The 24,889-nt window shown below is 43.7% G+C and overlaps 1 protein-coding gene across 3 annotated transcripts in view; it reads left to right on the top strand.

Moving 5' to 3' along the window:
* ABCC4 (ATP binding cassette subfamily C member 4) overlaps positions 1-24,889 on the top strand; it is a 237,282-nt gene that overhangs the window by 162,040 nt on the left and 50,353 nt on the right. For all 3 annotated transcript variants that reach the window (XM_059684967.1, XM_059684966.1, XM_059684968.1), the window contains 4 exons: positions 17,037-17,187; positions 21,888-22,007; positions 23,127-23,237; positions 24,165-24,265. In XM_059684967.1, coding sequence (XP_059540950.1) covers positions 17,037-17,187; positions 21,888-22,007; positions 23,127-23,237; positions 24,165-24,265 — 483 coding nt within the window. The remainder of the gene's footprint in view (positions 1-17,036; positions 17,188-21,887; positions 22,008-23,126; positions 23,238-24,164; positions 24,266-24,889) is intronic.

Here is a 24,889-nt window from a genome sequence, read left to right as displayed (position 1 = left end):
GTCCATTCCCATCTTCTCCCCGACTTCGTCCACACAGATGAGCTTTCCTGTTCCTGGGCTCCTCGAGTGTAAAAGGAATTGAAGCTGTAAGTGTGCCTGTGGCTGCCTTCTTTTGCTCAACACATATTTTGAGACCCATCCACATTGTTGCCTGTCTCAGTGGTTTTTCTTTTTTTTTCCTGTGTGATATTCCATTGTATGGAGCTATCCCACAATTTATCTATCTGTTCTCCAGTTGATGGACATTAGCATTGAACCTTATTGAACAAGTTTATGTGGACATGTGTTTTCATCCTTGTTGGTCAAATACTTAGAAGTAGGATCGCTGGGTCATAAGATAGGTGTATGTTAACTTTAAAAAGTTACCATAAAATTTTTCAAGGTAGTTGCACCATTCTGCACACCTACCAGCAATATAGGAGAGTTCTAGTTGCTCCACATCTTTGAAACATTATTATTGATTTTAGCCTTCCTAGTAGGCATGAGTGTCTCTTGTGGTTTTAATTTGCATTTCCCCGATGATTACTGATACTGAGCTCTTTTTCACGTGTGTTAATTGGCCACGCAGGTATCTTCTTTTGTGAATTACTGTTTCAGATCTCTTGCTTATTTTTTTAAACTTAAAAAACTTATTTATATTGTTGATATATAGTTTATATGTATATATTTTTAATAATAGTTTTATATGTTTTAATAATAGTTGTATACTAGTACTTTGTGAATATATTCTAGTCTGGGCTTGGCTTTTTATATTGTTAATTTTTTTTGAGTGAGGTATAATTGAATTATAACATTATATTAGTTTTAGGTGTGCAACATAGTGGTTTAATAGTTGTACAGATTGCAAAATGATCACCACAGTAAATCTAGTTAACGTCCATCAGTTTACATGGCTCGAAGAAAATTTTTTTCTTGTGATGAAAACTTTTAAGCTCTACTATCTTAGCAACTTTCAAATATGCAATACAGTATTATTAACTACTAGAGGCCCAGTGCATGAATTCGTGCACAGTGGAGTCCCTTGGCCTGGCCTGCGGGATCGGGCCAAAACCAGCTCTCTGACATCCCCCGAGGGGCCCCAGATTACAAGAGGGCACAGGCCAGGCCTAGGGACCCCACCGGTCCACAATTGGGGCAGGGGAGGGACATGGGAGGTTGGCCAGCCAGGAAGGGACCACAGGAAGGCTCCATGCCTGGCCCATCTCTCTCAGTCCCGATCGGCAGGACCCCAGCAGCAAGCTAACCTACCGGTTGGAGCGTCTGCCCCCTGGTGGTCAGTGCATGTCGTAGCGACTGGTCAACTGTCTGCCCCCTGGTGGTCAGTGCACATCATAGCGAGTGGTTGATCGGCCTTAGCATATCATTAGCATATTATGCTTTGATTGGTTGAACAGATGACTGGACACAGCATATCAGGCTTTTATTATATAGGATAGTCACCATATTATACATTGTATCCCTGCAACGAATTTATCTTATAACTGGAAATTTATAGGTTTTGACCCCTTTCATTCATTTCTCTCAACCTTTGGCAACCATCACTCTGTTCTCTGTATCTATGAGCTTGGTTTCTTTGTGTTTAGTTTTAAGTAAAATCACAATGTATTTGTCTTTCTCTGTCTTAGCACAATGTCCTTTAGGTCTCTCCATGTTGTCACAAATAGCAAAATTTCCTTCTTTTTTATGGCTGAATAATACTCCATTGTATATATAGCACATTTTCTTTATCCATTCACCCATGGTGGGCAAATAAGTTGTTTCCATATCTTGGCTAGCATTAATAATGCCACATTGAACAGGCATTTCGAGTTAAGGTTTTGTTTTCTTCAAATACATCCCCAGAAATGGAATTGCTGTATCATATGGTAGTTCTGTTATTAATTTTTTGAGGGACCTCCATACTCTTTCCACCAACAGTGCACAAAGGCTCCCTTTTCTTCACATCCTTGTCAACCCTTGTTATTTCTTGATTTTGTTTTTAGGTGTGAGGTGATAGCTAACATTCTAATAGGTGAGGTGACACCACGATCTGGTTTTGATTTGCAGCATTCATTGGATTGAAAAATCTCACACTCCAAAGTACCACACCAAGGACAAGGGTCTTTCACTGATGTTTTAGTTTGTAAACATTTACATTTTATTGCCTGCTCCCCAAACATAGTTAAAGCCCCCATGAGAAGGGAAAGGAGATGTGACTAACAGTAGAGAGAAATTTTCTTCACCAGCGATATCATGGAACACCTGGTCACTCTGGATGCAATCTCTCTGGGAAGAACCGGCACAAGAATAAGAGGCAGTGATACGGGGGTGTTGCTTGGTGTGCATTTCCAATCTCTGCCTTTTCCCCCCATCTCTTGGTGATGGAGGAAGAAGAGAGAGGATTACGGTGTTTTACCATACTGGCCAATCAAGCATATAGCATCCCCTCACCATCTCCTAGGTTCCAGGCTCAGAAACATTATATAAGCTTTGCTTGAGAGAGAGATGACTGACAGGATGTTCTATATCGACTCTAACTTGTTCACTCTCCCCTGTGAGTGCAGCACAGCAGGTAGGCTGAAGCTCAGCATCTGTACAGGAACGTGGTGTACACACAACATCAGCTGGCTGCCCCATGATGCTTTTGGCTTGCCCATCATACCTGAGAATTACCTGAGTTATATGTAATAGCAGAGGCCTGGGGCCCTCTCAGAGACCCCCAGTGCTGCTGCTCACTGCTGAGGACAAGTGAAGTGTCCTTCCTGGGCAAGTGTTCAGAAAGGTTCTCATCTTTATCTTCGTAGCCTTCCCTTTGGGCTATGAGATACTTCCATTTAGACCCTTTGCTGGTTGGCCTCTTAGCAAAAGTCAAGTGCATTGTGTGGGCAATTGATCTATGGAGAAGTTTGAGGAAGACTTGTTGAGCGCCCCTCAGGAACCTCTCTTTCAAACCCAGTCGCCTTCACTGTGCTGTCATGTAGACCTAGGCATGGGCCCCCTCAGACCCATCCCAGACTGAGCTGCTGAGTCCTGGGGGAAAGCATGGGCTCGGTCCCCGGGAGTGATGCGGTGAAGTGGTTCTGAGACTGGGAGGCTGAGGAAATGGTGTCCCAGAAGGTTGGGTTGATGTTAGCCTGGACTTGGGACCCCGAATCTTCTGAACCTCCAGGTCACTCTGCCTCAGTATTTGGCCTTCTTCTAATCTAGGTTTAAAAGTCCCAGAGGGTTAGCGTTCAGTGTTGTGGGAAAAGGCATCTAAATGGTTTCAACATTGCCAATGCTCAGAGGTCCTGAAACGATTTATATTAGGTTGTTCAGTACTTGGAAGGCATTTCATTAAACCCTCAGAAGTGACAGGCTGTAGGAAATCTTTTCTCCGTTGTGGGAGAGATGGAGGTGATCCTGAATGAAATTATTTTCGGGTCCTGTTTTCTCTGGGAACGGGGAACATTGTCTGGTCTCCTTCTCTGCCCTAGGCCCCCAGACTTGCTTTTGCAGCCAACACCCACCCTCTCTCTAGGGAACTCATGGCCCAGGCTGTGTTTCGGATGCCAGATTCAAAGACTTCAGCAAGAACCTGGGAGAGAGATGAGCGGGGCACGACCTAGCAGGACTGTGCTCAGCACAGTGACTGTTGAGTTCTGAGTTTCTTTCCAGCAGTAGTGGCTCCCAACTTTCCTCCTACACCTGGTCACTGTCATGCCTTCTACCAAAGCTTTGGGGAAATTTTGCCTGCTCGGTGGCTACCGGGCCTGTGGAGTTACCCCTTTGGTCACCCCAGCAAAGGTGGACTCAGAGAAACCAGTCCCCAGATGAGCACTTAAGAGACATCAGTCTGTGCAAGAGTTGGAAGAAGACCTGGGTTGTTCCGGCCCCAAAATTCAGAGATTGGAGCATGGCGGTAAGAGGCTGACCCCACAGATGCTTATCCCAGCAAAGGTGGAATGAGAGAAGCCAGTCCCGAGATGAGCACTCAAGAAATTAGTCTGCTGCCATTTGACCCAGTGATACCACTTCTAGGAATATACACCCAGAAACCAGAAACACCAGTCAGAAAGGACATATGCACCCCTATGTTCATAGCAGCACAATTCACCATAGCTACGATTTGGAAACAGCCTTCCATCAGCAGGTGAATGGATTAGAAAACTGTTGTACATCTACACAATGGAATATTACGCTGCTATAAAAAAAGAAGGAATTATTACCATTTGCAGCAGCATGGATGGAACTGGAGAGCGTTATGCTAAGTGAAATAAGCCAGGAAGTGAAAGAAAAACACCACATGATCTCACTCATTTATGGATAATAAAGAATATTATAACCTGATGAACAAAAAGATAGATACAGAGGCAGAGAAGCATCGAACAGACTGTCAAATTACAGCGGGAAGGCTGGGGAGTGTTGCGGGAGGGTGGGGGGTAAGAGATCAACCGAAGGACTTGTATGCATGCATATAAGCATAACCAATGGACACAGACACTGGCAGGGGGGCTGAGGGGGGGTAGGGCATGTGCCGGGGGGGTGGGGGGGGGTAGGGGAAGCCAGGGGAAGGTCAATGGGGAAAAAAAGGAGACATATGTATTACTATTTGTAATACTCTAAACAAGAAAATAAAATTAAAAAAAAAGAAATCAGTCTGTGCAAAAGTTGGACGAAGACCTGGGATATTCCAACACCAAAATTCGCCGATTGGAGCATGGCGGCAAGAGGCCGACCCCACAGAAACTTGCTGGCTGAGGCCCTCTGCAGAGAGGACAAACGTTTAACAGCCTAAGACAGCTAATCTCTCTTCCTTCAGTGACCCCCGCTGCCCACCCCTGGTGATTACAACCTGAGCCATTCTGTGAGTCTTCCCCAGACAGGAGTCTCCTTCCTTACTAAACAGTCATGGGCAAGGAGTCCCAGAAACTAAGGTTTCAAATGGTAGGCTGCCCTGAACCTCCAGGGCTGAAGCTGGCCAGTCAGAAAACCCGGTGTTCCTCTGCCCAGTCTCTAGAGTCCCTTCTTGGGCAGAAGAAAGAAAAGTCTGTGCACTGTGAGCCACATAGGACACCCAGGGGCAAAGAGAGGACGCAGAGTGGCCTTCGCAGCGGCCCACCCAGCCTACCAGATGGGCTCCCTGGAAAGTATGGAGCAGCAACCCCCTTTTCTCAGGCTCACTGGCCTTTTTGTTCCCAGCCTCTCTGTCCTTAGCGGCGTCCCTTACTGATCAATAATTTTCTGTGTAAGCCAGAGTTTGACTTGAAATTCAGTTTTCATTGTGAGGCCCCAAACCTCCCTTTTTCCATGAAGTACATTCCCATGTTGGGTACCTCATCCTGTAAGACTTTCTGCCTCCAGAAAGCCACTGAGTGCAGCTTCTACCAGTATGGGGCTCCTGCAATGACACCTGTGCAAATTGGGGCAGGACTCAGGCTGATACCAATGAGTCCTCTCGTGTGTGTGTGTGTGTGTGTGTGTGTGTGTGTAGGTGGGACTGAGAAAATGCTGTTTCTACCTATGAATCCACCACTTTTTCTATTGATTTACTCAACAAATACTTACTAAGCACCTATGCTTGTCACTTGGGATATTTTGGTGACTGAGAGGACTGAAGCCCCTCCCCTCAGAGCATCCACAAATGAAAGGAAGAGATAAGTCCACAATATACTTTCAAACAATAATTGCTATAAGGAAACGCAAACTAGGATAAGAGGCTAGAGCAGGGGTGGGCAACCCTTGGCACGCATGCCAAACATGGCACACCAGTAACTTTTGCTGGCACGCGAAACCCTCTCTTATAATCTCCCATTTACAATTTTTTTCTTAATATCGACTTTTTTATTTTTCAGATAAATTCAGTGTAGGTGCATCTTAGATAAATAAATAATTTTACATAACATGTATATATTAAAAAATAAATGTATTTTTCATCATCATATACTGTGTTTTTGTCACTCGAATGAATTTTATTATTTCTTCAAGGTTCTTCACATACATACACCTTAAGAGATATCAAGTAGCCATAACATGTTTTCAAAAAATTAGGGTTGGCACGCAGAAGAATTTTGAGTCAGAGATTTTGCTGGTTTTGGCACGCACTCACAAAAAGGTTGCCCACCCCTGGGCTAGAGTGATGTGGGGGTGCTAGGTTACACAGGGTGTCAGCGAGGTCTTCTTGCAGGAGGTGAATTTTCAGTGGAGATGTGAGCGATGGGTCCTCTGAGGAGCCAGAGGAAGAGTATTCCTGGAGGATGACATGGCAAATGCAGAGACCGCAAGGCAGGAATGTGGCCGGCCGGCCTATTCCAGGACCGGCAGGACGGCCATTGCAGCCAGGGAAGAAAGAGAAAAGAATGAAGATGTGATGGGAGAGGTAGGTATGGGCCAGACTCTAGTGGGCCTATCACCCATGGTGAGGGCCTGGGTCTTTTCTTAGGTGTGATGTGCGTCCTGGGTTGGCTAGAACAGGAGGTGCAGTGATCTGATGTCGCCAATGGAGAGATCACTCTGACTGCTGTGCATGGCTGTGGGGTGCTGGCTGTTACCAGTGGAACGGCTCAGCAGTTAAGGCAACAGTTTGTCCTGGGGAGGGGGGTGGGGGAATATCAACAGACGAGAGAGCTCAGGCTTGGGGCCTGTGTCCCAGGCCCCCCTGCCTCAGGAGCCAGGACAGAAGGGGGCACTGCCAGCAGCTTGTGTTCCTCAGGTCAGGGTGAGATCACCCACCCTGTGGACAGACAGCACGCTTGTCCCCAGGGGCCACAGTGGCAAGACTGTTGCTCCTCCCCAACACATACACTCAAGGCCAAGGCAGGTCCTGATCACCTAAGTCTCCCTAAGCTGGATTAGAGGATGGAGGCACACACAGTGGGGCACACACCGTTACCCACAGAAGACCGCTAGTGCCTCTTCCTGCAGCGACCGCTGCCCACTGCCCACCCGCGAGATGAGAACCTTAGTGTCTGTTTCTGGTACTTGCTGTGACCGGGGCTGCCATTTATATCAAAGTGATCTTCCCCATAGCCTAATACCATTGCATAGTTATTACAACATTAGAAGCCTGGTACACGAAATTTGTGCGTGGGTAGGGTCTCTAGGTCTGGCTGGCTATCAGGGCTGATCTGTGGGGCAACTGGTGGGGCAATTGGGCAGCACCTGCTGGCACCCGCCTTGGCCGGCCTGGCACTACCTGCTCACTGGCCCTGCCCCTGCCGCCACTGTCGGTCGCCTCCCTCTGGGGCCTCCGGGCAGCTCCTGCATTGAGCATCTGCTCCTGGTGGTCAGTGCTGTCATAGCGACCGGTTGTTCCACTGTTCCGTCGACTTACTTTTTAGGCTTTTATATAGGATTATTACTATACAGTGGGGCCTTGACTGACGAGTGTCCTGACTAACAAGTTTTTTGAGATACCAGCTGTCTCTCCGCAGATTTTTTGCATTGAGTTGATAGAGTAATTTGAGTTAATGAGCTCCTTAACGAGCTCGGTCTTGGGACGAATTAAACTCGTAAGTCAAGGCCCCACTGTAGTATATAGGATTACTGACAATATTCCCTATGAGGCATTTTACGTCCCCTTGACTGACTTTATAACTGGCACTTTCTTACTTCTTAATCCCTTCACCTTCTTAACCCATCTACCCAACCTCTCTCCCATGTGGCAATTATCCATTAGTTCTCTGTATCTATGAGTTTGTTTTTGTTCTGTTTGTTCATTTATTTTGTGTTTTAGATTCCACATATAAGTGAATTATGTCACTTAGCATAATGCCCTCTAGGTCCATCCATGTTGTCACAAATGGCAAGATTAGAGAGGTGGGAAATGTTTCCTCCTTGTGATGACAGTTTTATTTTTTCACTTCCAATATTTATGAATTTTATGTTCACTCCTTAACTTACTGCTGTGGCTAAAGCTACCAGGACAATGTTGAATAGAAGTCATGAAATGAGACTTTCTTTTTTCTTTTTTTAAAATATGTTGTTACTGATTTCAGAGTGGAAGGGAGAGAGAGAGAGAGATAGAAACATCAATGATGAGAGAGAATCATTGATCGGCTGCCTCCTGCACGCCCCACAGTGGGGATCGAGCCTGCAACCCAGGCATGTGCCCTGACCAGGAATTGAACTGTGATCTCCTGGCTCAGAGGTTGACACTCAACTACTGAGCCATACCAGCCGGGTGAGATGAGACTTTCTCATCCTCATAGGGTCAGGTCTTTTCAATATTTTTGCATTAAAAGTGATGTTAACAGCAATTTGCAGGGTACATATTTGTTATGAGATTGAAAACGTTTCCTTTAATTCCTAATTTGCTGAGAGTTTTTACTTTTTTAAATCGGTGTTGAATTTGCACAAATATTTTTTTCTACATCTCTTTAGATGATCATATGATTATTCCCCATTACTCTTTCAATGTGGTGAAATATACTGATTCTCATTAGCAGGTTAGGTTAACCTTATATTCTTGGAATGAACTCCTATTTGGTCATGAAGTAGCATCTTTTATTGTGTACCACGGTGTTCAGTATAATATTTTATGAAGAATTTTTGTATCTGTTCTTCATGAAAGATATTGGTACATAATTTGCTTTCCTTGAAACATTTACTCAGCCCATGGTATCAGAGTTATGCTGGCCTTCTAAACAGAGATGGGAAGTGTTTCCTCCTTTTGATGGTCAGTTTTAAGTATCCACTTGGCTAGGCTACATGCCCAGTTACTCAGTGAGAAAGTAATCTATCCCTAGCTGGTTTGGCTCAGTGGATAGAGCGTTAGCCTGTGGACTGAAGGGTCCAGGGTTCGATTCCGGTCAGGGGCACATGCCCAGGTTGCAGGCTCGATCCGCAGTAGGGGGTGTGCAGGAGGCAGCTGATCAATGATTCTCTAATCATTGATGTTTCTATCTCTCTCTTCCTCTCTGAAATCAATAAAAATATATTTTTAAAAAAAGTAATCTAGGTGTTGCTTATTTTGTAAATGTTATTAAAGTCCATAATCAGTTGATTATCTGGGTGGGCCTGACTTAGTCAGTTGAAAGTCCTTAAGAGTTAAAGCTCTCTGAAGAAAAAGAAATGAATCTGTGAATAATAGTGTCAGCTCCTGCCCAAGGGTTCCAGCCTGCATACCCTTTCCAGCCTGCCCTATAGATTTCCGACTTGCCTAGTCTAAGTTCAGTTGTGAAGTATTATCCCTTTTTATTGTTAGATTCAGTTTATTGGCATATTATTTAGTGTTCCTAAGACAGATTTGTAAATTTGCTTTCTTCTAATATCTTTGTCTGGTTGTTATATATCATGATAATTTTGGGGTTAAGTTCTCTGGAAGAATTTGCTAAGTAAATTTGCTACAATTTACTTGCCAAACCATTTTGGCCTCTAAGTCTTTTCTGTAAGAAGCTTTTAAATTATGGTTTCAGATTCTTACATTGGTATGGAATTATTCAGATATTCTGTTTTTCTTTTGTCATTCTTGGTATATAGTTATCAAGAAATTTGACTTTGCATTAAAAATGTTAAATTTATCAGCACATTGTTTATTGTATTCTTTTTAATGCGCATGGTATCTCTTGTTTTCTCCCCTTGTAGTTCATGATAATGGTAATTTCCCTTCTTTTTTTCTCAGTTAGTCTTGGTAGGAGTTTATTCATTGACTTTCTCAAAGAAACATGCTTCAGGATTTGTTGATTTTTCTGGAAGTTAGTTTCTGTTTCGTAAATCTACTTTTCTCTGGTTTCAATTCTGCTACATACTAGTAGTTTAATATTCTCTTCATTTTCTAACTTAGAGATGGAATTTTAGACTTTTAGTCTTTTTTTTTTGTAAGACCTTTTTTAGAGCAGCTTAGGTTGACAGCAAAATTAAGGAACATTTCCCATGTATTACCAGCAGCCTTTCTTTAAAGAAAAAAAAAAGTTTAAAGCTTTAAATTTACCTCTAAACATAGCTTTAATTGCAGCCCTCAGATTTTAATATTAGTAGGTTTCATTTTCTGGCAAAATACTTTGAAGCAGGTGTTATGTCAAAGGTTATTACTGAATTTCTAAGTATTTAATGACTTTCTAGTTATCTTTTTGTTGATGACTTGTTAAATCCACTGAGGTCAAAATATATTCTGCACAATTTCTGTCTCTTGAAGTTCGTTGATACTTGCTTTTATTATATAGTACATATGCAGTTGAAAAGAATGTATTCAGTTATTGGCTGCAGTATTGTATATTTTTAAATTATGTTGAGTTTGTTAATTATGTTTTTCAACCTTTTATATATCTACTAGAGGCCTGGTGCACGAATTCGTGCATGTGTGGGGTTCCTCTAGGTGGCCTGCAGGGAGTGCGTGTAAACCAGTCCAACGCCACTTGCAGCTCCTACCTGCCACTCCTGCTCATCCCGGCCCCACTGCGCCTGCCATGGGCTTGCACCCAATCAGTCCTGATTGGGAGAGGCTTGCACTGCCACAGTGAGCCTGTACCTGGTGCTGTCCTGAGGGGAGTGGCCTGTAGGATCAGGCTGAAACTGGCTCTCCGACATCCCCCAAGGGGTCTCAGATTGCGAGAGGGTGCAGGCCAGGCCGAGGGACCCCACTGGTGCATGATTGGGCTGGGGAGGGACCATGGGAGGGCCCCACGGCGTGTCGGCCCATCTTGCTCAGCCTCAATGAGCTGGACCCCAGCAGCAAGCTAACCTACCAGTTGGAGCGTCTGCCCCATGGTGGTCAGTGCACGTCATAGCGAGTGGTTGAGCGGCCTTAGCATATCATTCGCATATTATGCTTTGATTGGTTGTACAATCGACGGGTCACCGGACGGCCAGGCACTTAGCATATTAGGCTCTTATTATATAGGACTAGAGGCCCAGTGCACAACATTCATGCACTCGGGGTGCAGGAGGGGTCCCCTCAACCCAGCCTGTGCCCTTTAGCAGTCCAGGAGCCCTCAGGGGATGTCTGACTGATGGCTCCTGCCACCACTGCTGCGTCAGCCATCAGCCCGGCTTGTGGCTGAGCAGCACTCCCCCTGGGGGCATGCACTGACCACCAGGGGGCAGCTCCTGCGTTGAGTGTTTGCTCCCTGGTTGTCAGTGCACATCATAGCGACCGGTCATTTCCCCATTCAGTCAATTTGCATATTACCCTTTTATTATATAGGATTGATATTTATCTGATTGTTCAATCAGTTATTGAGATAAATGGGTTAAAAACACCCACTAGGAGTATGGATTTGTCTATTTCTCCGGAGTTCTGTCAGATTTTGCTTTATACGTTTTGTCATTATGTTGTTATGCTTATATGAATGTAGATTTTTAAAATATCTTCTATATAAATTGAATCTTTAGTTTTATGAAATGTTTTTCTTTACTTCTATGAATCCTTACTAACTTAACGCTTCTATGTTTATAGTGGTATAGATAGACACTCCAGATTTCTTTTATGGTTAGTGTTTTCATTGGGTACCTTTTTCTAACCTTTTACTTCCACCTTTATGTGCCCTTATTTTTAAGGGGTGCCTTTTGAAAGTAGCATATAGATGGACTCCAGCATTGAATTTCTTAATAAGCTCTAACACTGAGGTAAGGCAGAAAGGAAGCTATTGATCAATAAGATGATGATCACAAAGAAAGGAAGAAGTGCATTACATTTCCCTAATATTATCTATTGAGTGGTTTAGAAATTGTGAGCTGTGCCCCACCATTCCACTATGCAGTGGAGTTAGCTAGGACTCAGGATGAAGAACTAATGGAAAGCTACATGAGCCCCAGAGCTGGTGTGGCTATGAAAAGATCCCAGGCCAAATGGGGGAGGAAAGGGATAATGGACACATCCCAAGGAAAGGACAAGTGTGGAAAGTTTAATCTCAGAGTTTGCATAGACCTCTTCATACACTGACTTGGACGAAGTAAAAAGAAACAGGTGGTCAAAGAGGGATCTGGGAACCAGACTTGATCTCTGAACTCCCTAAGACATGCAAGGAGCCATATCAACACATAACTTACACCTGATTTAATACTAACCCTAGTATTAATAGTATTTATATTAAGGTTTAGGAGCTTACATTTAAGACTCTTCCACATTTTTCTCTTTGCTTCTATTTACCTATAATTGAAGTATAATGAGTATTATTTGATTGGAATTACATTTTACTTCTTAATACTTGTAGAATTTTGGATAGCCTGTTCAAAATTATACTGCCTCCACAAGAATCTTGTACTAGCCAGCAGCACAATCTGTGTGATAGCCATTTTATGGAACGGTTATTTTTTATCTTATATGTTTCCAAAATAAATAGATAGAAGAATCTCTCCTACACCCACAGCAGTAAACAGCTTACTGATCAAAAAACTAGGCATCATTTCTTTCTCCAAATCAGAAGAAAATCTTGCCATGTTTTCTTGCCAAGAAGTGAATCTTGCTTTGTTTATTGCATTTAAGCCATATCTTTTGTGAGATCAGCAATAGTTTAAGGCAATCTGGATGATTTGCCCTTATCACAACTTGGAACAGAATTCTTTGGAGTCTGACTGACAGTAGATTTAAAAGCTTTGAAATTCCTTTGAGGTGTTAGCAATCTTAATGATCCTGGTTTTATTTTTTAATGCTGTAAGCAAATAATAAAAGTACTGTCTACTGATTAAGTGGCCTTATGATTAAATACATATTTCACTTAGTATTTAATGTAAGTATGCGAACGAGGAAGAGTTCAAATAGTAATGGAGTGAGCCAAAAGTATGGATGACATATTTATTTGCATAGAATAAGAAGAATACATTTTTTACTGCTGTTTATAGAAAACACGTTCTTTGGCACAAGCTTCACAAAGGCGAGCAGGAACAGAATTCCATGGAATTAAGTTGAAAGTAAATCGTGGGTAGATACCTAGGAATTCTTACAGGACTGTAAGCAGTTTGGTAGTTAGATGCCAAACAGGCAAACAGGTCCTTGTGTTTAAAATTGTGCTTGTGAAGGGACCATGTTAAAATCTATGTATTAGAATGCAATGTTAATTCTAGAGGAAGAGACTTCCTAAGAAATGTAAATGTTTTTACCACCATCTAAATGCAGATATTGAACATGTCAAATAGTCTTTTTTTGTCCTTGGGTTTTATGTATTTATTAAAATGAAATTTGGTTCTTCTCTTCCCCCTCCCCTGCCCCCACCCGCAAAGTCATTGTGCTTCGAATTGATCTATCTCATGAAACTGTTTGGTGTGTGTTTTAATTTAAACAGTAATTCTTAAATAAACACCTGTTAGTGTGTTCTGTTAGCAAGCATTTTAAAGATCTTTTAATGATCAGTTCTGCTCTGTGAACTGAACACGCCATTATTCCCTAATTAGCTGGGAGTCTAGAACTGGTTACCTCATGGGAAAGACCAACGAAACTAGAAAATACAGGTAGGGAAGGGAAAGTAATATAAAATAGGATTATATCTCGATATTAATTTTTTCAAATATGAATCTGATATGTACATGGGATACAATATTATGTAGAATTTTAAAGAACAGGCACTGGTGAAAAATGACTGAATTATCTGACTTTGGGAAAATTACTAAATCTTTCTGAGTGTCAGTTTCCTGCTTTGTAAATGGAGACGATAATCCCTTCTACTAAGAGTTGATGTGAGAATAAAAATAAGTAATGAATGTGAAATACTTAAGAGATTGGACACATGGCAAGCTTCATGAAATGTGTATCCATTATTAGTATTTGGGCGGGTGGGATAACCAACATTTCATTGCTTGCCAACTAGATCCAGGGAATTGTGGGATTTCTTCAGTATTATGAGGAAATTTGCCATTAGGCATCAGCAAAGTGTTTGATTGGGCAGGTTTTTAAAACCATTAAATTTTTTCATAAGCACTTTTCCCTTGTTTGCTTTTGTGCACCTTATTAACATTCATTTGGATGCCAGTGTAGTTTGTCAGGAAGAGCTGCCCACAGCTGCAGCAGGCTTCCGAGAATGAGAGGCACCTGTCAGGCATCTTCATAGGCGCTGCTGGCAGGGTCCTCTACCTTAGTCACCCCGGCGTCCAACTCAAGATGCGTGCTTAGTAAGAAGGCCGACCTGGATGGGGTAGACACAGTTGACTTTCCTGGGATACTGTGGTTCACAGATTCTATCTAGCTTTTGTGTTTCCCTTGATAACGACACCAGTTCACGATGCACAAAGTAGAAAATGTCAAATTGATCTTCTCTTTTGGAAATTTAGAATAACCCGGTAAGCAGGCATTTGGTTTGGTTTTGATTCAGAGACCCCCACCTTTTTCCTTACGTCTCCCTGAATGCTCAGCAACTTCAGAGCAAGTGTGTCTTCACTAGGAAGAAGCAAGGCTTTCTCCTTAGAGGAAAAAGGACGTGGAATGCAAACAATAACAATAAAAAAAAAATGCTGAGTTGCCTTCAGGTTCCTGAGGTTATCAATGCTTGGAAGGCCTAGATTTTCTTTTTTTGGGCGGGGGGGGGGGGGGGGGGGCGTGCAAGGAGGAATATGTTGAGGTCAGAAATTGTAGTAGGCATGAGGTTTATTGTCCATCTTATTTCAGAAGTGCATATCCAGAAGTGCATAGACCCTGGATACAACAGCCAGAGAAAAGCCACAGCCTCTCCCCACTGCCCCCCTGACAACTAATGATGGCAAGCCTGGTGACTTTACTTAAGATCAGACATAGATGCCAGCTGGGAGGACCCTCCCCCATGAGTGTGAAGGACAAGGCGGGCTTCTTCATGGGTGTAGCAGGGTGGGATGCATTGGTTAATCCAGTAGCTGTAAGACATTGTTCAGCTGTGAGTATAACAGGAAAGAAGCCAGGCAGCCCTATTTTTCTCCATTTATTATTGGAATTTGTTCCTGCAGAATTCCATTCCTCTTGACTCTGGGTTTTGTGATGATAGCCACAGTAAAGACTGGAGAAGCCGTGAAAGCACAGGGGTCTGCATCAAGACAATGCAGTTTGATTCACAAGGGCTCTCAACCACAGTTTCAGCCCTCGTAGTTTCCTCCATCCTCCATCCTCCTCCTGTCTGCAGCTGTGGATATGGATTCTCAAAGTCCAGTGTGCTCCTGGCGTTCTCCACGATACCTCGTAACTTCCAGGGAGAACCTGGGACAGCCACTTAACCTCCGAGCTTCATGGCTCCTTATCTGTCAATGGAAATGACAGTTCTTTCCTCATTCACAAGCTGGTTGTGAGGACCTCTGTGAAAAGTGATTTGGAAGAGCTGTGAAATGATAACCTGAGCCTGCGTAGATGTCACCCTGCTAATCCTTCCCTCACGGATTGCTGTCCTGGGCGGGGTGGTGGGCACCGCCTTGGGCTGGCAGATAGAGGGTGCAGTGCTGGTGCTGAGACGACACAGGAGAATCGTGTTAACCTTTGCTGCTGGGCTCCTTGTTGGTCAGAAGTTGCATCAATTGTGATTACTACCCGCAGATTCTTCATGCCACTCTCTGTTTGTTAAGCCCACCTGTGAAGTTTGGTCACAAGTCTCTTAGAACCCTCTAAACAGGGTCCAGTATTCCTCCTCGTGTTTCTGTAGCACCCTATGCTTTGCAGTCTGGGTCAAGTTGCTTTTCCTCTCCCTGTGCCTTGGTGTCTCCATCTGTAAAATGGGATAATATTACTAATTCAGTAGGGCTATTGTGAGAATTAAGTGGGTGAATACACATGAAGTATTTAACATGTAGCCAGATACACAGACAGCATGCAGGAAGTGTTAAATATAGGTAGAACATGAAAGCACAACCCCACTTCCAAAGGTAAACATTTTCCTCCTTTTCTGAGTACTGAATTTGCACCTATCCACTTCTTTTTCTTTTTTAATTGTCTAAAGTTTTACATATGTCTCTATCCACTTCTTTATCTCTGAGTATTGCTGAGTCTTCTGATTCTTCATCTGTAATAACTCCTTGCTCGTTTCCTGGGTGATATCTATTGACTCATGATAGTTTGGGATTCAAGTCTTACCCCCTCTGAGTCTCAAATTTTCTCATCAGCTAAATAAGGAAAATAGCAATGCCTACCGCATGGAGCTACTGAGAGCATCAAAAGAGCTCATGCCCAGAGAGTTCTTATCTCCGTGTTTGGCATATAGTAAGCATTCGATAGGTAGCAGCAGGATCACACCTATGTTTTTGTTCTTTTGTTGGATGGGAAGACATTTCCTGCCATTACAACACGTCTTTGGAAGTGAGGAATTTAATCCTAACAAAACAACTCATTAATTCTATTTTTGCAAAGAATTCTTGGTAAGGGAGGTGAAAGGGTTCCCGGACCCATTTCCAATGTGTGTGAGTGGAGGCTTCCCCACACCAGCAAGCAATTCTTGGGTGCCAGCATGATGTCCGAGCATTCGACTCAATTCTGACACCATTTGCCCAGGATGGAATCTGATTCCACAGGTAAAGGGCTCTGTCCCACCAGACCGCCCTTCACTTCACACTCACTTGCAAGCCCAGCTTGTTACCTGTGCTGCTTCTGAATGATTGGCTGCAAATTAGAGGTTTCCATGAGCCCCTTCTGGGGCTCCATTAATTTGCTAGAATGGCTCATAAAACTAGAAAAACCCGTTTACTCGCTAGATTATGGATTTATTGTAAAGAATACTAAGGATATGGATCCAACAGCCAGCGAAGAGAGACAGGGGCAAGGTCCTGAATGAAGCTCAAGGAGATTCTGTCCTTGTGCAGCGTGGGGCTCATTATGGTGGAAAGCATTCTGGTTTTCCAACTTGGAAGCTCTCCGAGAAAAGGGCAAGGAACTGTCTGCTGGGGTTTTTATGGAGGCTTCGTTATGTGGTCATGATTGACTAAGTCAATTTGGCCATTGATTCAGCCTCAAGCCCCTCTCTTCTTGCAGGACAATCAGGGGGTAGGACTGAAAGTTTTAATCCTCTAACCATAGATTGGCTCCATTGGCAACCAGTTCTGTTCTTTAGGTGTGTTCCTCAGGTGACTTCATTTACATAAAAGATACCTTTATCACTTGGGAGCTCTGTGCGGGACATGGGGGCAAAGACGAAATCATTAATTCTTATTATAAATCACAATCTCACAGGCGACCTCTGCATCTGTTTTCACTGTTTCAGACGTTTCTGCAAGTGATCGGTGTGGTCGGCGTGGCGGTGGCGGTTATACCTTGGATTGCAATACCCTTGGTTCCCCTTGGCATCATTTTCATTGTCCTTCGGAGATATTTCTTAGAAACGTCCAGAGATGTCAAACGCCTGGAATCTACGAGTGAGTACGAAGGCTGTCAGGTTGGGATGGCAGCAGTGCAGTCTGGCTTCCGTTCATGCCCTCATTAAGGAGACCCTGAAATTCTCATAACGTTAACATGAACTGAGTATTAAAACCTCTCTTAGTCAGTGTGGCCTTTAATGCAAATAGATCAGTGCCATGCTAGATGCAGCCTTCAGCTTCGCATAAGGCAAGAATGGATGTAAGATTCCATGGGAATGTGAGCACTGAAGACAGGCAGTTCCATCCTGGTCATGACATACTTCCTAATCCAGAGCAGAAGGCAATACATGTTTCTTAGGTATAAAGTATCTCATCATCTTTTAACTAGTAGAGAAATAAAACAGATTCTCTCCCCCTCCCCCTGAATTTCTAGAAATGACAAAGGAAAGGCGAAGATTGCAGTGGTTCTCAACCTTCCTAATGCCTCGACTCTTTAATACAGTTCCTCATGTTGTGGTGACCCCCAACCATAAAATTATTTTCGTTGCTACTTCATAACTGTAATTTTGCTACTGTTATGAATCGTAATGTAAATATCTGATATGCTGTATGTGTTTTCCCATGGTCGCGACCCACAGGTTGAGAACCGCTGGATTAGAGGGAGAAAAGGTGTCAGGAAATGCACTCATGTCAGAAGTGATACATTTGAAAAATATATTACTCTCACATACTCAAAACATTTCCAATAAGTTGTGGTGGTTAAATGTTTTGAAAAGATAAGCACTGCTATTTTCAGTCTTGCTCTTAATTGTCACCAGTAGTGCCACACTGTTTGAGGGCTCCCCACCCCCACCCCCACCCCCTTGGGCTGTCCTTATAAATGGATACTGAAAATAATCCCCCCGGGAGGACACAGGAGAGGGATCAGTTTAGTCTGTTACTCTATTCAGCTTCCTAGAGTTAGAATAGTGGGGAAAGCATTTTATGATTTACCATTGTGTTCTACAGGTAATCACAGAGGATGTACCGATTCAGAGCTTATCTCATTAATGCACAAACATTTTATTATCAAAACAACAAAATTATAAGGAGAATAGATACTAATATGTTTTTAAGTCTATAAGGATGATAGCCAAAACATAAAGAAGGAAGATAAAAATTATAAGACTAACATATGTATTTTTTAAATCTATAAGGACGATAGCCAAAACATAAAGAAGAAAGATAATTGTATCAGAAACCTCAGCTGAGGATAGTTACTGCAAAATAACACCAGCTTAGCTTTCTGGAAGCCAGGCTAAGGAGAGAAATGTTGATTCCCACGGTTCTCCGTATCTACCAAGTGGAAAAATACAAGTTCATCAGGATAAAGGAGTTTTTGTTGTGGCAAATGTGTGTTTCTTTTTTAATAATAAACCCTAGAAGGGCATTTGTCCTAAGTATTTGCATAAAGACTAGCGGGTGACAGTTTCATAAAAGCTATAGCCAACTTTTCAGTCATCAAGAAAACCAGCTAAACTACTGTTGAGGGTTGGTTTTCTTAGATCTTTTAATGGGGTGGCAGAGCAGTGTCGTCAAGGTGTTGATAACATTCTGTTGATGTGATTTGTTATGATGACAGGACTTGGAGAAGGCGGGACAAGTGATAAGCCCCAACCATTTTTTTTGTGCAGACAACAAAGCTTCAGTCATTTACTAGTGGAGGCCACTCTTTCCTCCACACCCCACAGATAACCACATGTGGTAGCCAGTTGATTAGACCTGGTGGTCTGTACCATAAATAACAATTCCACTGTTTCCTCTAAGCCGACGGTTCTCAACCTGTGGGTTGCGACCCCTTTGGGGTCAAACGACCCTTTCACAGGGGTTGCCTAAGACCATCGGAAAACACATATATAATTACATATTGTTTTTTTATAACTTATCACTATGCTTTAATTATGTTCAATTTGTAACCATGAAAATACATCCTGCATATCAGATATTTACATTACGATTCATAACAGTAGCAAAATGACAGTTATGAAGTAGCAACGAAAATAATTTTATGGTTGGGGGTCACCACAACATGAGGAACTGTGTTAAAGGGCCAAGGCATTAGGAAGGTTGAGAACCACTGCTTAAGCAATAATTGACAGCACCTCTTGAGGCCGCTGTTGGGACCACCGGCAAAAAGAAGGACACCTGATTGTCTTGGCTAGAAGGCACAAACTTGCTTCATCCGTGTGCTTTGAATAACTGCTAACGTCCCGAGCTTTGTTTTCAGGTCACGCTTGAAACCTTGCAACCTTGGGCTGACATTTAAGCTATCTTGCTGTCAAATCTACAATTGATCTAATGGTTTTTCATTTTTGCAATTGTGAGCTTAGCAATGTTGAATCACAGAGAAGTACATAAAGCCTGGATGGCATTTAGTTGTAGTATTTCTTTACCCAACTCTATTCATTTGGCAAGCCATATTCACATTTTGTCTGTAAGGGTTCTATGGTCAACTAGCAATGTCTGCCAGGGGTGTTGCTGGGGGAGTGTTAACACGTGTGCCATGTGTTTTCAAGTCATGGATCCTCATGTCTGCTGTTTTAGAGTTTTCATGCCAATTCTTGGGGACTTTGTTCAACTTAAGATGCTTACGAAGATGTACGGTATTGAGTAAGGCTTGTGGATTAAGATTTTAGGGTTTTCTAAAGATAAACTACAAAGTGTGGGGGGGATGCATTTAGTCATACACGGGCATCTTTAACCCCTGATTATTCTCTCTGTGAGGTGCTGTGGCCATGATTAAAAGCACGGCCTTGGGAATAAGCCAGTATTGGGTCTGTCACTCAGCTCTACCAACTACTTGGATTGATTTACTTAATCTTGGGCAGTTCTCTTAATCCCTCAGTCTGTTTTTCCCTCTGTCAAGGATATAATACACCTGCCCTCTGGAGTTCTTGTGAGGATTACTTGAGTTGAGGCTTAAACAGTGCTTGCTGGCTTCTACCAAAGGCATTAAGAACATGACAGCTAGCAGGTCACCCACAGCATTAACAAGAGCCTATAGCAAGGCTGGCAGCCCAGGGTCCTTGCATGCAGTTCCCCGCCCACCTTGCCAGGGAAGATTTGCAACCCTGTGTCCCAAACAGTCGTCAGGTTTCACGGAAAACACAGCTGTCTGTCTTGTGAAATGTAGGTTACATTTGTCTGTGACTGGTGACTAATGCCATGGGTGTTACATAGGTCTACTTCAGGATAGTCAACTTAGTCGGTGGGAAAAAGGATATTACATTGGGCAAGATAATACCGGAGCCTTGGCATCCCCCCCTCTCTCTCTGTACCAGTTAAATTTCTTTGCAAACCCTCCAGTTCACTCATCCTGGCATCTGCTCAGCCCCGAATGGCGTGTGGAAGACAGAGGATAGTTTTCCACAGGCCCAGATTCCTGCTGTACCGCTATTGCTCTTGGGTATGCGGTCAAGAAGGTGATGTGTTCTTTGGCTGCCCTGGTGTTCAAGGCTAGGTGACACCTGGTTTATAGAGTCCACCCTGTGGGGATAATCAATTGCCACTTTGACCTCCTAATGAGGGAAGCAAGTGAGGAGGACGTCCAAGCTCTGGAGAACTGTAGCACCTCTTTTTCCTTCTCAGAAGAATTGTCGATGGTGAAATAGTTGATGTGACAACATTAGCTCTGGGCATGAGACCATGAGTTCTCTGCACTGTGTGTAGCACTCTCTTCATATAATGAGCCATGTAACTCCCCTGAGTCATCCTGATGGGCACCTTATATCCAGACTGGCCGTGTTCGGGGGCGGGCTGGGACATCTGCTGGGGGGTGCAGAAAAGGCCTCCGTGGAGCTTCCAACTTTTCCGATTTGGCACATGAGCTCAGCCTGTGTTTGTGTTGCTCTCTTCAACGTGCAAGGTTTAAAGGGAACTAAAGTAAAGAGAAGGCAAAAGTTACTCAGTATGGTGGGGAGAGAACAGTGTGGATGCTAGAGTAAGACCACAAGCATAAAACTGGATGGTCAGAACCATCGCAGAATCACTTGAGATTCTTTGCCTGAATTAGATACAAGGGGAAGTGTGAGGTCATATCTGCCTCGGAGAATGTTTTCTCCTTTCAGCACTGTCACAGGCTGGGGACCCTGACCCTAGCACTAACCCTAATGGTCCCCAGTCTGGAACGAGCCCCCGGCTGAGTGGATGGTCAGATGGCCCACAGCCCAGGGCTTCCACACATGGAAGCCTGCTCCCTCCTTGCTTGTAGAACTGTGGATACTAACTGAGCATCCGTAACACATGTGCAGTGCCCACATGCATGGTATTGTGTGACACACAGACACTCCATGCCGGGCTAAGGAATCAGGTGCTGGCATTAAGTTTGAGTTTTCCCCTGTCATTTTATAAAATCTCTGCAGCTTCCTGTAACACGAGTGAGATCTTACCTTCCCCTAAACACCCAGATTTTACCAACAGATCCTTTGAGCAGGACTGTGATGAATGAGCTAGCAAACAAAGAATTTATCCAAAACTAGCTATGATTTGAAGCTGGCCAAAGATGGGGTCAGAACGAAGCTTTTATGCCCAAGTGGGTAATGGAAAGCATGGTGTGACCAGGGGCTTGAGGGTTGACCTGCAGGGTCCTCCCCGAAGGGGCACAGCCGGTTCTGCCCCAGGCCCTCCGCTGGGAGGCTCTGGCTGTGCTGTTTGTTGGGAGATGCCACCACAGATGGTTCCCCACTGACTTTCTCTGTCTTCTCTCTCTGCTTCCCCAGCTCGGAGCCCGGTGTTTTCCCACTTGTCGTCTTCTCTCCAGGGACTCTGGACCATCAGGGCGTACAAAGCTGAGGAGAGGTTTCAGGAACTGTTTGATGCGCACCAGGATTTGCATTCAGGTCTGTTTGTTTCTGGAAACGGTTTCAAAGGATGAGCCCTGCTGCCTCCTGAGCCTTGACCTCCCTCTCAGGTGGCCTTGTTGGCTTTGCATTCTCCCTGCCTCCCCCTGCGACCAGCCCCACATTCTGTCGCTGCACATCTTCCTCCCCTCCCCTGCCCGCTCTGCGCTCCCCTCTTCCTCAATAACAGCACCCCCCCTCCCCCCCAGCTTGTGTTGTTCTTCTATCATTGGGCCCATGACTTTCTGTCCCTTTGGGGCAGGCGTCAGGAAACTTTTTTTGTAAAGAGCCAGATAGTAAATATTTAAGGCTCTGTTTGCCATATCAGCTCTGTTGCAACTAGTCAACCTTGCTGTTGTAGCACAAATGCAGTCAAAAATAATGCATCAGCAAATGGTTGTGACTATGTTCCAATAAAACTTTATTCATAGAAACAGGTGGTGAGCCGTTCTTGGCCATAGGGCATAGTTTGCCGACCCCTTTTTTAGAACGTGTGGGGTGGCAGAAGTGACTGAGGAAATCCACTTCCTAACTGTCAGATTTGCCACCCTTTTGATATGTAATTTTCTTTGTATCTGTGAAGCTTTCCAATCTGTCTCATATGTTGAGGATAAAATGGCACTTAGAACGCTACACGCAGATCCCTTTAGTGAGATGGTCATTTAGATACAGGCTCCTAAGGCATCAACACTGTGCAGGGCCCCGGAGTGAATATGGAAGGTGCTGGAAATGGACTGGGAGCTGCCCTCTCTGCTGTGGGAGCACTGGAAACAGCACAAGAGAGACTGAGCTTCATGTCGAGGCCCAGCTGAGGAAGAAATGCACTGACGAGACCATGTTCCCAGTTCTGTAGAGGGATCACATTTCTGTTTATAACCTGGGGGTTGGATTTTTTTAATGCATGCTCCCCTCAAAATCAAGAAAAATCCACTGTACTGATGCTTGAGTATAATGCACTTAGTTTTCTGGAATCTTCAGGTTCCCTGAGTGTGCAACTCTGCTGTCTTCCTTTGTGTAAAAATCTTCTGTAGCTCCACTGAGTACAGTGTTCCCCCTCATTCGAAGTGGTTAATGTGGTCTTTCTACTTTTCCATGTGCTTGCTGTGTTCACAATCCCAGAGGCTTGGTTCTTGTTTCTGACCACGTCCCGATGGTTCGCTGTGCGTCTGGATGCCATCTGTGCCATCTTTGTCACCGTTGTTGCCTTTGGGTCCCTGATTCTGGCAAATAGTAAGTACAGATGGGAGTAACTATTCGTGGTATGATTACCATGTATGGCTGCATGTACAAGTATTAAATTGAACTCTTGCCACCTTGTCTAATACCTAGTGGGTTTGTATTAGAGCATATGCAGTGTGTGAGGTGGGGTGTGATTCTGCTGTTTGGCCCATGGAGAAGACCACTGGGGTCTGGATGAGTTCCTTTGATCTTCTTTGAATGGGTTGAGACCTGTGCAAATGTAGCAAGCCGACCCCCTGAGCCTCTTGGTAGTGTCTGGTAATTGTGAGGATAGAACCAAGTTCACCCTTAAGCATGTTGTCCAGCTTAGGGCTTTAGGTTTTAGCTACAGGACCACTCAGATCTCTTGGTTGTAGGTACCTGGTGCACTGGGTGGAGAAAGATGCTCAGCGGGAAGGAATGTTATCCTCACTGCCCCATGGGTACCAGATGAGCAGGTGTTGGCGTGCATGGCTTGAATTCGCCATCCCTAACTATTCCATGTTACAGCACCAAATCACAGTATTGAACAATGGAACAATGAGAGGAGTGTTTTGGATTTAAAAGCACTGGTTCTTAGTACGCATTGCTTTGTTTTTAGGGGTTTCCAACCACAGTTGCATTGGACCTAGTAAGTGAAATTACATACTGGTCCTGGAAACCACAATGAGGAAACTCTAAATAATGACTTACCTATATCATCTGCCAGGTGTGTGTCAGTCCTGTGGGATTAATAAACTCATTTAGTAGTCATGGTGAATTCACAGCAGGGGGTTTCGTGTCCTGGTCTCAATCAACGGATAGTGAAAGTGTAAACTATTGCTATTATCGAATGCTGTGTTTCAATACTTTAAAGGAGTCTTTTTGGTAAAGTGACAGAAGGAGCCAGACTCTGGGCTTAGAATGGACTGTCTTGACTCCCCCTTTTTCGTCATTTAGCTTTGGATGCCGGACAGGTTGGCCTGGCACTGTCCTACGCCCTCACCCTCATGGGCATGTTCCAGTGGTGCGTCAGGCAAAGCGCCGAAGTCGAGAATATGGTAATGTTTATCTTGACGTTCTTAGCCTTTTCCAGTCTCCTTCCCATTAAACAGCATAAAAGCGCTCCTTATGTAAAATATTAAAACTGTTATTTTTACATCGGAGCTAACAGCGTGTTTCAGATCCTGCTTCCATCTGTTTAAAGTTAATGTAAAATAAAATGTATACATCTTTTTCTCAGTCTTATGTATGCCATGTCAGCAGGTTTTGTATGCCTCACAAGCTGTCTTCAAATGTAATACAGGTCTCTGTGGGAGGGCGGTTCTGAAATCCTGGAGTGGATGTAAGCTAATTTCTCAGAGGCCCATTTATTTATTTTTCTTAATGGGGTAGTTCCTCATTCCTGGTTTTAAAAAAAAAATATATTATTTTTAGGTTTTTCTTTGTTTAATTAATAGGCATCTCCTCCCCCCACCCCCATTTTAGCATTTAGCAATTTACCACTGAACACCTGAATGTGCTGGGGTCCCTCTTTTTGGTAGAATTAAGCTCCTCTTGGATGCCTGGTCAAAGGTGTTGAGTTACCAGTACACTTGTTTAGGAGGGCATAGTCAATATGTAAATTATCTCCTCTTATGAATATTTGCACCTTCTCCTAAAAAGAGGAAAATAATAAAAATAAA

Source organism: Myotis daubentonii, chromosome 2, assembly GCF_963259705.1.
Source record: "Myotis daubentonii chromosome 2, mMyoDau2.1, whole genome shotgun sequence".
Taxonomy (NCBI): Eukaryota; Metazoa; Chordata; class Mammalia; order Chiroptera; family Vespertilionidae; genus Myotis; species Myotis daubentonii.
Note: the sequence above shows the minus strand (reverse complement) of the source record. Positions and strands in the feature narration are given on the sequence as shown.